The sequence below is a fragment of the Aotus nancymaae genome, unplaced genomic scaffold (assembly GCF_030222135.1).
Source record: "Aotus nancymaae isolate 86718 unplaced genomic scaffold, 86718_ANA_hifiasm-v0.15.2.pri h1tg000019l, whole genome shotgun sequence".
Classification (NCBI taxonomy): domain Eukaryota; kingdom Metazoa; phylum Chordata; class Mammalia; order Primates; family Aotidae; genus Aotus; species Aotus nancymaae.
The window spans coordinates 27,982,052-27,999,044 of NW_026988431.1; the positions used below are offsets into that span (position 1 = coordinate 27,982,052).

Here is a 16,993-nt window from a genome sequence, read left to right on the forward strand (position 1 = left end):
GAGAGAGAGAGGAAAAAAAAAAAACCTCTTAAAATGAGAATATAACCTCTTACCAATTCAAAATGACCTTACGGGATACAGAAAAAAAAGTTGTAAATATTTGCTAACTTCCCCCCTTTTCCAGTGTATTTACTCAAGCAGACCAGTAAAACAATACCCAAACTCTTCTCCTTTCTACCAGTATCAGTATTTAATGTCTCATATGGATACCATTAAAACCATGTTGTAATGGAGGCGGTGAAATTGCTAAGGAAAGTTAGGTATTCTCTGCTTCCTGAGAAAAATACAAATGAGCAAGCAAAAGTCAACATATACTTAATGGCAAATTCACTCTGAGCACAGCAAATTACCCATATTACTCGCAGAGCCAGTTGCAGTGTAAACCATCCTTCACTATTTACCATGGTAAGTACATACATTCCTCTGCGAAATAGATCATGCAGCCTTGGTTTCACTTCTGGATACTACTTTAGTATCTCTTGAAGTCGATCAGCAAAAAACAACCCCTCCCCACTCTAAGAAAAAAAATTCAGCAATAAATATTTTGTGCTGTTGTAAGACAAATTAAAGCTACTCCAAATAAAAGAGTTAGGCTGTATAAGGAAAGTGAAAAAAATTCTTACCTAAGTACAGCTAAATTTTTTAATGTTTCTCCAACTCGAGGATGCATCCGACCCAGGCTATCTTCGTAAATCTTTAATGCTCTTTCATATAATGGCAAAGCTTCAACATGTTTTTTCTTATAAAAAAATAATGATGTTTACTTAAGTACACTGGGTTTCTGAAATTAATGTATTCTAGACTAAGCTTACCTACATTGATTAGTACTTTAAAATGTTAATATCCTCCTAAAAGAGGGGAATAAAGAGAAGCAGTATAATAGAAAGTCAGATACTTAAGATTCAGCCCTGGCTTGGTAACCATTTGACCATAACCCAATACTGTAAGCACAAACCTGTTCCTTTATTGCCCAATGGGCCCCACACCTGATTCTCGCCCATCATCATCAAATGCCACAGACTTAAATACAATATTATATAGAAGGATGTAGATTATCTCCAAAATTTTAGAAACTAAGCCTATGCTCTCAACTAAACAGTGTTTTACACTAAGAGGAAGAGACCTTTGTACAAGTCTAACTTCAATAGTTTCTTAGGTGCTAAAGGAAGCATTAGAAATAAATATCCTTAAATTGTCTTTCATTATATTTACTGTGCCATATCTAATTCATGTTTACCTATATTTTATGTCATAAATTCATTCATTTATAAAACATTAAAATATGGGAACTTACCATTTGACTATAAAGAACAGCTAAGTTCACCAAGGCAGTAGCTACACTAGGGTGCTTTGGGCCAAAAGATTTCTGTCGAATTTCAACAGCCAATTCATACAAAGGTACAGCTTTGTCAAGTTTCCCCTAAAAAACAAAAGTTAAATCTAACAAAAATGTAAGGCAATAAATACCATCTTATCAGAGTTTTCTCCATAAGTAAAATTTCATATTAAAGGGTAATTTTGAAGAAAAAAAATCTCAGAAGCATTTCCTCTTAGCTTAATGACTAAGTTTATAGATAACTGACAATCTAAAGCTACACTGTATATAAAAGCATTTTCTTTGATAATTCAGAAAACCCTTTAGAATCATCCACTATTACTCACTGTTTCTAGTGTAGTAAAAACATATCAGCTAAAGTAGATTTACTATTGCACATAATTTGGAGACTGCATCAAAATAAAAAGATCATTTCTTGTCAAATCCCTTCCAGATTTTTCTAACTACTTCATTTCAACTGAAAGTTGGGCAGAAATAGCAGCAATGTACCCTTCTTTCTAAAACATAAACTGCAGTGTCAGTATGACCAGTAAGGGTCCCACAAAGTCTAAAGACAGTCTACAAAGCTCCGTAACTATGCTAAATGAAAGCAGATTTCCCTGGAATGTTTTTTTTGAGAATAGCTATAAAAATTCCAAATATCACTCAGTATAGAACGCTATGGCAAACAATGGTTACATTTAATTACAGGCAAAGCCAAGAAAGAATGAAATAAAAATGTTCATTTAATCAACTATGAAGACATCTCCTGATTTCTTATGTTTATGTTTCTTTACACAGCAAACTTAATATTGGTGGAATTTTAGAACTTCTGAAATGTAAAACAGGTTTGAATTAGAATGCTAATAAATGCATTTGCACTTGGAATGTATTTAACAAAAGCAAACCAGCATCTTAATTTACTAGTATATTATTTCAGAAAAACAATCAATGTAACCAGCTAAGCATGAAAAAATTATTTTTAAATGTTCTGGTCAGTTACTTGTTAAAACTTAAATCATGATTTTTAAAGCTCATATAAACAAATCTATCCATCATAAAGATAAATTATTTTGCTGATAGTAGTTATGGCTTAACTGATGTGTTATAAAACATGTAAGAATGTCAAGCATTACTTACCATTTTCTTATACAAGATGGCAAGATGCTTCACCGTATACGCCAAAGAAGGGTGATCAGGAGCTAATGCACGTCTCCGAATGTCTAAAGCTCTTTCATAAAGTTCTTCTGCTTTATCATACTGCTTCTTTTCATTGCATAGAGCTGCCAGATTATTCAAAGACTGAGCACAGTCAGGGTGATCTGGTCCTAGAACTCGCTCTCTCATTTCTAAGGAACGCTTCAGAAACTGGTCAGCTGTTCTGTGAACACAATCCCAAAATGGCTTAAACTATCTATTCTCTAGAGGTGGGAAAACCGACCCCTAATTAAGTGGAGAACTCAATCATCTTTATTCTTAGATTCAAGTAAAATGAGAGATTCAGCTCAAAATCTTACTTTCCCCCTTTTCCACCCCCATCCCTTCCTGTCCTTTTCCTGATAATTTGAGGGCCTAAATATGTGGATGACTGCCTCTTTTCTCCACTTCTGAAAGACAAACTGATAGATATTTTCCAAAACAAACTTTATACTTTAAAAATTATTAGACCCAGGTCAAATATAAGGTTTTGGTGTTCACTCTTCCTCCCTTTGGAGTTAGTACTAAATAATTTTTATTTCTCTCTCTCTCTCTCTCTCTCTGTGTGTGTATGTGTGTGTGTGTGTGTGTGTGTGTGTGTGTGTGTAACCTTGAACTCCTAGGCTCAAATGATCCTCCCACCTTAGCCTCTCAAGTAGCTGGGACTACAGGTGTGTACCACCATGTCTGGCTAATTTATTAATTTTTTTGTAGAGTCAGGATCTATGTTGCCCTGGCTGGTCTCAAAGTCCTGGCCTCAAGTGATCCTCATGCCTCAGCCTCCTAAAGCTCTGGGATTACAGGCATGAGCTCTCATGCCCAGCCAGTAACGAAATAATTTTTAACAAAAGAATAAATCATTATTTTTTACATAAGGTTCTGTAAGTGAACTAAAGATTTATTATACTTTTCTGACATCCAAAGTTTCAAATTTCTTATATTTTTCTGATATCTGAAGTTCAAAAATACTTCTTTTTCATAACATATAAATATAAATGTCATTTTGAATATTTTAGCCCAAATAAACTGACAATAAAACTAGAAACCATCTGCATTATTTATTTTCCACTAGTCCCAAGTTGCTTCTCCTATGAGGTCTCATGTACAATATCCACACAAACTCACTTTTCATAAATACATAAAATGCACCAGGGAAACTACAGAATAAGTTTTTAGTTAAGAAACAATGTGAAAAGAAACACAGCAGAGAAAATGGCATGGTCTTCAGGTATGTGTATAGTCATTATATAACATTCATACATGAAATTTGGCATGATTTTTATCAATTTGTTTCTAGCTTTAGACTTGATAAAAATGTAAAACAGCATTGCATTAAAGAGAAAATGGTTAATTATTTTCATTATTAACCACATAGTACTCACTCCAGGTTATTCTGAAGATAGTAGAGAACACCCAGTTCATTGAGGGTCCGAGCATTATCAGGTGTGTCCTTACCTAATGTAAGCTCTTCTAACTGTAGAGCCCGTCTACGTAAAAGGGCAAATCCATACTGCAGCGAACATGAAAAATGAAAAACAATTACTAAGTAGGTGCAATCCTTGATTTTGAAACAATATATGAGGGTCCTAAAAAATCTTCCTTTTTTCCCATTTAATCTAGATAACGATTATTTTAAGTATCACACTAAATTAACTTAATGATTATTCAAACCCAAATATTTCCACACAGCAAAACATTCTAAAATTCATTAAAAACTATTTCATGAAAATGATTATATTTTAGAAAGTAAACTATATCTCAAAGTGCTTCAATAAATATTAGAAAATAATTAATTTGCAGATCTTTATCAACCCCATAGGTAAACACATAAACATCAGGTCCATAAAAATGCATACAGCATTTTAAGGAAATATGTTACAGTTAGACTTTATCAGCAACTTAAAAAAATGAAAATAACTTCTATTGTGTGTTTAAGGGGAAGGTGTTCACATTTGAATATAACACAAAATGTGAACTCAATTGCTTTTATTCCTTCTTCCAACCCTTTAAAGAACTGAGGTAGCTTTAAATTCCATCTTTCAAAGCCTAACCTTCACATGAACTTTAGAGTTCTACTTTTTTAAAGTCTAAGTTGTACTTCTTAGTAATGTGATATTTTAACACATAAATAAAAAAGAAAATGTTGACCAGTTCTTTTCTAAAGAACTAGATGATTTTAAAATCTAATGCTCTTAAACATGTGGGGTGTATGCATTTATGATGCTCTTTTCCTCTTATGTTCAAAACACAACACAAAAGAAATCTCTCCTTACCAGGTTGCCTTTTTTCTTTATAGCTTTCTGACGAATTTTAAAGGATTTTTTCCTAAAATGATCGGCTTGTTCATATCTTAAAAAAAATTACAGCAAGTCAAACAAAAGAAACATATTCAAAGTATACTTCAGTGAAATGAAAGCACTCTTTTCATAGTGTAAAGTCTTTTTGGGCTATTAAATATAGCATTTTTCTAGAAATAATAGTCATATGACATTACAAATCTCTAAGAAACCCTTCATAAAACAAAATATGACAAAACTAAGATACCTTAGTCTATCATGAATGTTTTCCCAATAAAAAGTTCTGTTCAATTAAAAAAAATCTGATAGCTGGCGTGGTGGCTCACACCTGTAATCCCAGCACTTTGGGAGGACGAGATGGGCAGATCATCTGAGGTCAGGAGTTCTCGACCAGCCTGGCCAACATAGTGAAACCCCATCTCTACTAAAAAAAAAAAAAAAAAAAATATATATATATATATACACACACACACACACACACACACACACACACACACTATATATATATATATACACACAAAAATTAGCCAGGCATAGTGGCAGGTGCCTGTAGTCCCAGCTACTCAGAAGGTTGAAGCAGGAGAATTGCTTGAACCTGGGAGGCAGAGGTTGCAGTGAGCCGAGATTGCACCACTGCACTCCAGCTTGGGTAACAAGAGTAAAACTCCACCTCAAAAAAAAAAAAAGTCTAGTCCTCTAAGCAGCTGACATTTAATTATCTTTAATTTAACTCATCCTGAGTCTCTAAAGGGCAACCTAACTAAATGAAAATCGAAAATTTTTGTTTGCTATGGCATACTAACAGTTTTTAGCCAACAACTTTTTCTACATAGGCTAATTTCTGGTCAAGTATAAATGTGAAATTCATACAAAATTTGTATGAAACAATACTTCTAGAAGTTAAAAGAAAAAAATCCAATATGTGTCACTTATGACAGAACAAAAGAAATAACTTCTAATAGAGGAAGAGATGCTATTCAGTGGGACCTGATAGATAAGAAAGACTTTTTATTATATCAGAGATAGGCAAGCTTGTTCTAGAAAGGGCTAGTTAACATTTTAGGCTTTGTGGGCCATATGGTTTCTGTTCCAAGTAAGGAACTCTGCCGTTGAAGCACAGAAACAACCATAGACAATATATACATGAAAAAAAATTTGACTGTGTTTCCTTTAAACCTTATTTACAAAATTGGACATGGCCTATGGGCAATGGTTTGCTGTTCTTGTAAAGGTTCAGCATCCCTAATCTGAAAAACCAAATTCTGAAATGCTTCAAAATCAGCAGATTTTTGAGTGCTGTCATGATGCCACAGGCGGAAAAGTCTGTACCTGACCTCAGCTGACAGGTCAAGTCAAGCTATAAAACAAGTCAAAACTGTGTTTTATGCACAAATTAAAACTAGTACATAAAACTACTTTCAGTTTATGTGTATAAGGTGTATATGAAACAAATAAATTTCATGTTTAGACTTGGGTTCCATCCCCAAGATATCTCATTATATGTATGCAAATCTTCTGAAATCTGAACAAATCAAAAATCCTGAACACTTCTGGTTCTACATTTGTATAAAGAATACTAAACCTGTATTAGTAAAGCACTCAAAGTTAGTCAGTGAATGAGCCAGGATTCAAACCCAAGACTATATGACTCGAAAGTCCATGTTCTATCCTTCATGCATCTTCAAACAGAGATGAATCTTATAGTTCTAATTTTCTCTGTTTACCACATGAAGACTAGGCATAGGGCAAGGAAAGTACACAGTGATAAAACAAAGCCTACTGCATAAGTACATTAAAACTGTAACTTCCTTTCATAAAATCAGGTATTACTGATCGAAAAAATCTTACTTATTTTGTTTCTGGTACAAAGTTGCAAGTGCCTCAAGTTCACGAGCAGTGTATGGATGGTCTGCACCGTAAGCATTTTCCGAGATTTCCAACGCCTGCTTATACAGTTGTTCCGCATTGCCAAACTTCTTCCACTGCACGTATACACTGGCTAGTTGGTGGAGGGACTGGGCTACTCTTGGGTGATCTGGATCTAAGGCTGTTTCTCGAATTTCTAAAGACCTCTGTAAAGGTACTACAGCCTTGGGGGAAAAAGGGCGAAAGGCCAGTTAAAGTGAGTGAAATGCTGTAAGATCTGTCGTCTGATTAAATATTAAAGATTATAGCACAACAAATGAAAGCTACATTAACATCTTGTAAAAAGAGAAGAGTGAACACAAAAGTCCACCTGTCTCTGGCTTGCCATTCATGTGCTGAGCTTACCTGACTGAGAAGGCCTAGATCCTTGAGAAATCGCCCCAAGGTTTCATAAAGATCAGCTAAGCAACTCATGTTCTCCTCGCCTTCGCAGTTTTTCTCATACTGCTTCAATGAATCAAAGTATTCTGTTGCCATCGCACTTTTGTCTTTGCCAACAAACTGCCAATAACTCAGCAACTCAGCAAAGTGTCCCCTGTTTCAACAAATAACAGTACTTTAATGAAAAACACACTTTAAAGTCCACTACAGAATGAAAATTCCAGAATTAATATGAATTATTGACAATTTATTAGTAGGCAAGTATTGTGTAGTAAGGTAAGACTCAGACCACTATCTCAGTTTCACCACTATCCTAGCTGTGTGCTCTTGAGCAAGTTGTCTGACCTCTTAGACCTCGTCACCATCATCTGCAGAAATGGAGACACTACCTGCCTCGGCTGGTACTGTAGGGAATCATGGCACACAGTAAGTACTCCACAGTGTTGGCTGTTATCCTTAATACCATCATGGCTACTCACTAATGGGAATCCATCTGAATCCTTTTTACACATTTCACAATATGCAGTCAACTGCTGAGTTCACTCTCAAAATTGTTTTAAGTATGGAAATTCAAAGAGAAGAAACTAATGAAAAATAAACCATCATAGAGTATCTACTTTGCATTTTCACCAAGAAATTGAAGGACAAAAGTAAGCTTATTCATCTGTAGGCGATTTTAAGTAGTATGGGAGAGCTGGTAAACTAAAAAACAAATCTGATTTCAAAGGAATAGTAAAAAATTGGAATGGAGGTCAGAAATAATTTAAGAGATGCAACAAATAAATTTGAGAGTTCATGTAGGAGCAAAATAAATTATGTACGTATTTTATAAGAAATATTTAAATTGGCTGGGTGTGGTGTCTCATGCCTGTAATCCCAGCACTTTGGGAGGCTGGGGTGGGTGGATCACGAGGCCAGGAGATGGAGACCATCCTGGCAAACACGGTGAAACCCTGTCTTCTGTATTTTGTAAAAATACAAAAATTAGCCAGGCATGGTGGTGCACGCCTGTAATCGCAACTACTTGGGAGGCTGAGGCAGGAGAACTGCTTAAACCAGGGAGTTGGAAGTTGCAGTGATCCAAGATTGCACCACTGCATTCTAGCCTGGGCAACAACAGCAAAATTCTGATTAAAAAAAAAAAAGGTCTAAATTTCTAAGTAAGGCAGAAAAAAAAAAACCCTCATGAAGCTTAGTAGGTTAGACAGTTGGCTCATAAAAAGGTAGTTCTGGCCGGGCGCGGTGGCTCAAGCCTGTAATCCCAGCACTTTGGGAGGCCGAGGCGGATGGATCACGAGGTCAAGAGATCGAGACCATCCTGGTCGACATGGTGAAACCCCGTCTCTACTAATACAAAAAAAAAATTAGCTGGGCACGGTGGCGCGTGCCTGTAATCCCAGCTACTCAGGAGGCTGAGGCAGGAGAATTGCCTGAACCCAGGAGGCGGAGGTTGCGGTGAGCCGAGATCGCGCCATTGCACTCCAGCCTGGGTATCAAGAGCGAAACTCCGTCTCAAAAAAAAAAAAAAAAAAGGTAGTTCTGCCACTGACAAACTAGAACATATCAAAAGAGACAAAAGGAATACATTTTTGAATTAGGGTAATTCTTTCTTTAAATTCAATACTCAACAAAGAAGATAAACAAACAAACAAAAACAAATAAATTCAACACCAGACAGATTCTATTTGGAGCTCAGAATCTGGTTTGAAGGCTACACTTTTAGATATCTGAAGGCCGAAAGAAGCAGACATCATAAACCACCTCTCTGGGTGGCTTAGATTTAGACCTGCTTAAATGTAAGCATAAGATATAAAGTTGAACCAAAATCATTCCGGCTCTGATTTCATAAAGCAGCAGTACTCTATGTTTTTCTCCTGGGAAAAGCAGATCTAATAGAGATCTGTAAATTCTCTGAAGATTTCTCCTACACTGTATGTATTTCAGAAACCTGGACTAATTTTTAAATTAAAAATGCCACTTTTTCTTTGTTAAGTGGGACATCTCTAAATCTCTCTTTCTCGGGAAAGATGCTCTATAATGTTTCTTACCTTTTATAAAGGTTTTGAGACACAAAGAGATTAAGAAGGCAATCATGCAGCTTCTGTTTAATTCCCTGCTGCTGAAAAAGCCACGGGAGTTCATCTGCACTTCTCCAAGTCACTCTGTCCTGACTATCAGAAGAGAGGAGACAATATTCAATATCTTCCTACAAACAGACTGCCTCAAAAAGGCTTCAGACAAATGTTGAAGGAAGAAAATTATATTTAATATATATCTCTGACTCTTTAAGTATAATTTAATACTAAAAAAGTTAGGTCATAATCTGAGACTTTACCAATCTACAAAAATAAATTTAGTGATAGACAGAACCATCAACCAAACTCTAAACGTATTTTCCTAAAACTGAACTATTTAAAAAAACTCTCAATGGACCCATATACACACATATAGATACAAGGACACAAACTACAGGAATAAAATAAAAATAATAAAGTGATCCTACACTGATTTTACTTCTTTAAACGTTTAGCATTAAAAATTAAAAGACAAAATCATCTTTTTCTCTTTTGATATTAACAGAATACACAGAGGATTTAATCTGTTTTGTAATAATTAAAGTTTTATACTTTAAGTTGTAAGCTAAGAAAGAGAAATAAGAACACAAAGGAAGAGTATGTTGCAGAAGTTACAGAAAAACAATAGGAACATTTACAACACCTTAGCTGCAAGGTGAAGTAATTGATTAGCTTTTGCCTGTATGAAGCAGCAACAGTAGGGCCTTCCAGATACTCCAGTCTCACTGTTTCCCAAGCCTAGGGAGAAAAAGAGGAAATACTGAGCTTTATTTTATGTAAGTCACTGTACATCTAACAAGAGATTTGCAAAAAAGAATTTGTAATTATATTTATTTGATAGCTCTGTAATACAAATGTCACTTAAATGTTTTTAAATTTAGGACATATTTATTTGATAAACTATTATTAGAATAAGAATTCCTGTACTAATATTTACGAGCTCAAAACATAATTCAATTCAAACTTTAGTTAATACATTAAAAATCTCACAACTATGGAATAAAAAGTTACTAAAAAGAATAAATTATATTCAAACAATACACAATAAAGAAAGGAAAAAGATAAGGCTGTGAAATTGCAAAGATTTCATATCAACAGATACGATACAGCATACTCAAATGAAAGACTTCATTTGCAATTGTATACCTATATAGATCAATTATGGTATTGCAGATGACAGGAATTATATTAGCCAAAACTTCCTAAAGATATACTTCTATGTGCTAAACATCTTTCTAGTACCTCACAAAGATCAAGAACCACCTCAATTAATTCTCTTCACAACCCCTTTGGTAAACTGACAAAGTCTGCCCAGGGCTTAGAATTTGCCCAAGTTTATGTAGGTATTAATCCATTAAAAGGAGGCTGAGTGGCTTACAGAGTCCAAACTCCTAATGCATATACAGTTATGTGCACATAAAAATGTTTTGGTCAAAACAAACTACATATATTATGATGATCCTATAAAATTATAATGAAGCTGCCCTATACAGGCATACCATTTTGAAACTTTTATACCTCATTTTAACTGTACCTTATCTGTGTTTAGATACACAAACACTGTACAGTAACATGCTGTGCAGGTTTACAGCCTAGGAGCAACAGGCCACACCATATATCCTACATATGTGTTAGGTTGTGCCATCTAGATTTGTGTATGTACACTCCACGATGTTCACACAATGATAAACCCACCTAATGATGTGTTTCTCAGAACATACTACCATTGTTAAGAACTGCATGACTGTATAATAATACCAGCAATTCAATGAAATATAACTGAAAAAAACATTTTTTCTGTAAGAAACTTTTTTTGATCTTTTGTGTCTGAGAGTTTTTAATTTTTAAAATTGTACTGTGGTAAGAACACTTAATATGAGATCTACCCTCTTAACAAATTTTCAAGTGGGTACCATAGTATTGCTAACTACAGGGACAATGTTGTATAGCAGATCTCCAGAATTTATTCATCTGGCAGAAACAATCTTGCCACTGCACTCCAGCCTGGGTGACAGAGGAGACCCTGTTAAATAAATAAATAAATAAATGCGTGCCTAAAATAACATTACCTGCAGATGTTGAAACCTGAGCAAGCCACAACCATAAGTCAACAAACGCATTTTGTGTAAACTGTGAATAAGGGAGGTCAAGAAAATCCAGGACATCTCAGGATAGAGTTCCATCAATTCTGATTCACTCACACCATTGTGACTAACACTGACAAGGCAGAGAATCTAGGTAGAAAAACAAATTAACAGTAATCATAAAGCACCTCTATAAGTAACTAATAGCCATTAAAATTTCCATAATTCTTTTAAGCCAATTTTTTAACAAAACTTCTAATTCAAATGATTTAATAAATCAAGAAACAGATTTCTTAAAACTCACTGTCCCAAAGGCATTAATCAAGAATAAGATAGTGCATATATAAAATCTAGCACACCAAAGATAACACTCACATAGAAAAAAGTGTAGTGAAAATTAAAACTGCATAAAATGTATTATTATAATTAATGGCAGAATTCCAATTCCAGGAAGACAGTGGAAGAAAATAGTCCTCCTATTACAAACATCTATGAATATCAGACACACTTCTAAAAGCACAGTTGAGCCTGGAAAAAAAGAAGGGGAAATTCTCCAACTGCCCAAAATGAATAAGAAATTGAAATCGGAGTGCTGAGTGCTGGAACTACTGTCTATGGGGGCAGCAGAGCTAGAGGACAGCAGCAGCCCCTAGGAACTTAAGGGCTTAGGTTTTCACACCCACCGTAGGATGGAAGGTGAGCCCTTAAGCCGTGTGAGGCAAGGAGCTGCAACTAGATTTCTTGTCAATACCAGGACCTTTGAAGGGCTCTGAAGGACCTGCACCCTCAGTGAAGGGGTGCATGAGAAAAACATTAGCCCACAGACATGGAGAGAATACAAAGAAGCTCATGGGCTTGGAGTGGGCTGAGAAGTCCAAACCCTGGGAACCACCAAATTGAAAAGTTAACATAAAAATAGATCCAGGTTCAAACTATGAGGTTGCTAGATATACATTTTCAAAAACCAAAATTGAATATATCAACAAAAAATAAAATGCCATTTAATTACAAAGCACTTAATTCTAAAAATATATATGGAAAATTAGACAAGCCAATTGTGAAGAATAATCATAAAAGGAAATTTGCCCAAGTAACTCCTAAAGCTCACTTTAAAGTTCTAACAACTAAGACAGTGTAGTGTTGGCAAAGAATAGGCAAAATCAGAACAGGAGAGGCTAGAAACAAACTCACATTTATCTGTGAGCTTGGTATTTGTCAGGTGGCACTGCAAATGAGCAGAAGAGATGTATTATTTAGTAAAAAGAACAATTATCCATATGACAGAGGATTAAAAAGTAGATTCTTTCCTCACAAAATAAACAAAAAGATAACAATGAGACTTAAGGACTTCATACCTGAAGAACGAAACTGTAAAACTTTTTGAAGAAAATTATTTGTGTGTGTGTGTATACACACATGCATATATATATATATATATATATATATATATATAAAATAAAGCTTGGTGTAATGAATGACAATGACACTATAAAGTTGAAAGACAAGAAGAAAACAGGAAAAATACATTCATTTGCAAATTTTATAATAAAGGAGTTGTTTTCAGTATGCAGAACATTGAAGACGCCTACAGATCAATAAGGAAAATGACCCAATTAAAAAAATGGGTAAAGACTGGAACAAGCAATTCAGAAAAAAAAGAAAATGAGGATAGTCAATAACATCAAAAGATGACAAATCTCAGTGATAATCAGGAAAACACAAATTTCCACAAGCATACTATGGCTATCAGCATTCCTGCATATGCCTGAAACATATTTAAGCACAAATTTTAAAAGAATTGTTATTTACCTGAATTCATACACACACAAAGCTAACTAACATTCCTTCTTATAAGTGTATTACATTTTACCTGCTTCATTAGTTCTTTATCCACATCATTTGCCATGGACTCCTGGATGGAGTGCAGAACAAGCCTATATAATGAAACAGTATCTTGACACTGGAAACATTGATGAAGGATTTTATCTAAATTGCCTGCTCTCCCAGCACTGTTGGAATTGAGAAGAGATTTAATTTCTTACAGACTGCCAACATCTGTGAAAAATTTGAGGCAGAGTAAAAGCAATGTGAACTCTATTTTTTGTATTGCAACCAATAACAAATTCAATAAAACATGATACAGGAAAGTGGTAGTGTTATGGGGCTGCTAGAGTCACTGGGTTTATTTTGCTATATATCATAAAATTCAGTGCAATAAACATATGCTGAAACCTACTATTTGTCAAGCAATTACTATGCATTATGGAACATAAAAATGAGTTAGACATGGTTCTTATCATCCAGAACCATGCCACCTACATACAGGAAGCAGGGAAATGATAAGTATTGTTAGTTAGCCATGCAAATTAAATTTGTGTGGAGCCAGAATTCTGAAAACATAAGGCTAAAGAAAATCATTAAGTAGGAGGGTTTGCTTTAAAATATTACACAATATTTACCAGTTTTAAAAAATAATATGAAGATGTATAGAGAGAAAAAATAAAGGGCTCATGATCCCTTTAAAATAGATACTTTCAACGAACATTATTAAAAGTATGAAAAATGACTCACACTCTTGACTCATACTCATTGTATCGCTGATGTTCACAGAGGCCAGATGTGTTGTCACAGCTAAGTGGAAAGGATGGTGGAAATATCACGGCCAGGCTGGGCACAGTGGCTCACATGCTGTAATCTCAGCACTTTGGGAAGCCAAGTAGGCAGATTGCTTGAGCCCAGGAGTTCAAGACCAGCCTGGCAATCATGGCAAAACCCCACCTCTACTAAAAATACAAAAATTAGCCAGGCATGGTGGTGTGCTCCTGTAGTCCCAGCTACTCAAGAGGCTGAGGTGGGAGGACCACTTGAGTCTGGGAGGCAGAAGTTACAGTGAGCTGAGATCGAGCCACCATGCTCCAGCCTGGGCAAGAGAGTGAGACACTGTCTCAAAAACAAAAACTAAGATGAAATATCGTGGGCAATGTAAAGTTTCAGAAGAATTTTTTATTTCAGATTTGGTGCTCAAGATGAGAATGTGGAATTAAGAGACAAGAAGTACTAGATTTGGTGTCTGGAAATAGGTGTGCTAGAATTACCATTGATTGCAATGAAAAACAAAAAATGTATTAATCTTTTTTTTTAATCTCAGATTGAGAAAAGATAAAGTAGAGTGATGCTATACTGAAGAAGAAATAAAAGCAGTAAAACATTCTAATGGTTGAGAATAGAGTAGGGTAAAGCTATACCAAGGAAATAAAAGTAGTGACACTCTAATGCTTATCTAAAGGCAGATTATTAATGGATATCTAAAATAGAACTATTTTATAATAAAAAGTTTATCAGGATGTAAGAAAAGAGATAATTAAAAATTCCTACCTACATATCTACCTCCTGATATTCAAGGACACCTGAAATAATATTCTAACCCTCAGTTGCTTCCTTCAGTTTTCCAAAGCTAGGGCCCACAAATGAGGGCGAGGATGGCTTTCTCTTGCACCCTCCAATATGGAACAGGTTAGTGTGAAGAAAATTAGACAATTTTATCAAGTTCTGACAATCATAGGCTACTCAATCTTCACTGATAAGTTATGTTCTCACAAACGTTAGTATCACTATTTAAATAGAATCAGAGTGGCTCAAGAGATTGGTGTAGTTGATCAGTTCTCAATTTTGCAGGGTGAGAAGGGGTCTGCAGCAAGCACAAAACATGCAGATCATGTAAAATAACCACCACTTACCGTGCGATCATTTTGCCGAAAAGGGTGACATAAAGGGCATTGCAGGTTGTAGCAGAACGACAGTGTCGTTCTAGCTGCTTCTCCTGCATCAGTTTACCAAGAAAAACAAAACAGAAATACATAAACTGCAATTAGGCGGTTTTTACTACCCAGCCATCAACAATTACCCCAGCAGAAATAATACCATTGCTGCCATCAGCGACGTCACACTGTGTAGTGGTGGGTCCTCGGCTGTGGTCAGCCTTCCACCTGCAGACCACAGATGTGGCCAGCAGGAAAATGCTTTTTTGCTTTTAAAATACCTACTTAATATTATATAGTAAAGTAAGCCCTAAGATGAAAATCTTCTTATTGCTTCTTCTCTACCTGTCATTAGTTTAAGAGGGAATACATTTACCAAAGTAATTACTAAACTTCAATTTTCCTTATGACAGATCCCCTATACTGAATTTTAAGTCTTGTATAAGATGTCTCATAGGAAAGATAAGAGAGAGTAAAAGATTGCATCAAAATTAAAAATACACACCTGCTCTTTACTCAGTTTGATGTCTACAGAGTGGCATTCTGCAATTATAATAGATTTTGCATCTTTTGGACTTAAGGGATCGAGATGAAGTGTAGGCCACAACCTTTTATTTACAGTAAAGAAAAATGAAATGTAATAATACAGCAAGAACTGTAATTACCCACAACACAATTTAAAATCCACCACAAAAATTAATTTTTTATACTGCTTTTGTAAAATAAGCAAAACTAATGTTTGTTAATCATATTAAGTAATTAATATAGCCAACTCATTCTAACATGTATCATTACTTTCAGCAATGAATCACAGCAAAGAGTGTTATAAGATAAACAGTGTATACATTAGATAGTTACATGGTAAAACATTTCTAGTTCTATGTTCCATACTATCAGCAAAACTACCTTGAGTACCTATGAGCAGTGGCACCGACACAATTATTGTCCACAAGTACTTATAAGGCAATTAAAATTTAACTATTACAGCATACATTCTCGATATGGAAGTGAAAACTGCACTTGTGGGAAGTGAAAGAAACTTATTTTTTATGTGTAAAGTACACACAGACACATATATCTATATACACAAGCTGATATAAAATATGTGTGTGGTATTAAAATTTCTTGGGAGAGGCAATTACAAACAAACTGTCTACAAAGGCTCCTTATGGGAGCAAAAACAGGTTGAGAAACACTGTTCCATGGGATCCAATTGCTCTATTACTTTTTTTGTTGTTTGCTTTTGAGACGGAGTCTTGCACTGTCGCCCAGGCTGGTACACAGTGGCGCGATCTCAGCTCACTGCGACCTCTGCCTCCCAGGCTCAAGTGATTCTCCTGCCTCAGCCTCCCAAGAAACTAGGATTACAGGTGCCTGCCACCACACCTGACTAATTTTTTGTTTTCTTAGTAGAGACGGGATTTCACTGTTGGCCAGGTTGGTCTCGAACTCCTGACTTCGTGATCTGCCTGCCTTGGCCTCTCAAAGTGCTGGGATTACAGGTGTAAGCCACCGCACAGGGTTGTTTGTTTTTCAAGACAGAGTTTCACTTTTGTGGCCCAGGCTGGAATACAATGGCGTGATCTCGGCTCACTGCAACATCCACCTCCCAGGTTCAAGCAATTCTCCTACCTCAGCCTCCTGAGTAGATGAGATTACAAGCGCCTGCCACCACGCCTGGCTAATTTTTGTATTTTCAGTAGAGACGGGGTTTCACCATGTTGGCCAAGTTGGTCTTGAACTCCTGACCTCAGGTGATCCACCCGCCCCAGCCTCCCTAAGTGCTGGGATTACAGGCATAAGCCACTGTGCCAGGCCACTCTACTACTTTTTTAAGGGCCATTAAAGTAAGCTTGCATTTCAAAATAACAGGTGTCTATTATTCCCAGCCCAGCCCCTTCTCTATTTTCCTCATCTATAAATTCAACTGCCTATTAGATATCGTTAAGTGAAGCTACTC

At 35.7% G+C, this 16,993-nt stretch overlaps 1 protein-coding gene across 3 annotated transcripts in view; it reads right to left on the reverse strand.

The window, feature by feature from the left end:
* Window positions 1-16,993, reverse strand: part of NPHP3 (nephrocystin 3) — a 46,682-nt gene that overhangs the window by 6,549 nt on the left and 23,140 nt on the right. For 2 of the 3 annotated variants that reach the window (XM_012451221.3, XM_012451222.2), the window contains exons 14-26: window positions 15,539-15,641; window positions 15,013-15,095; window positions 13,146-13,284; window positions 11,261-11,425; window positions 9,835-9,929; window positions 9,165-9,287; window positions 7,081-7,270; window positions 6,658-6,899; window positions 4,786-4,861; window positions 3,895-4,022; window positions 2,456-2,696; window positions 1,295-1,420; window positions 624-739 (exon numbers count right to left, since the gene is read on the reverse strand). In XM_012451221.3, the coding sequence (XP_012306644.2) occupies window positions 624-739; window positions 1,295-1,420; window positions 2,456-2,696; window positions 3,895-4,022; window positions 4,786-4,861; window positions 6,658-6,899; window positions 7,081-7,270; window positions 9,165-9,287; window positions 9,835-9,929; window positions 11,261-11,425; window positions 13,146-13,284; window positions 15,013-15,095; window positions 15,539-15,641 (1,827 nt within the window). The remainder of the gene's footprint in view (window positions 1-623; window positions 740-1,294; window positions 1,421-2,455; window positions 2,697-3,894; window positions 4,023-4,785; window positions 4,862-6,657; window positions 6,900-7,080; window positions 7,271-9,164; window positions 9,288-9,834; window positions 9,930-11,260; window positions 11,426-13,145; window positions 13,285-15,012; window positions 15,096-15,538; window positions 15,642-16,993) is intronic. The other variant, XM_012451223.2, reaches the window with a different exon arrangement.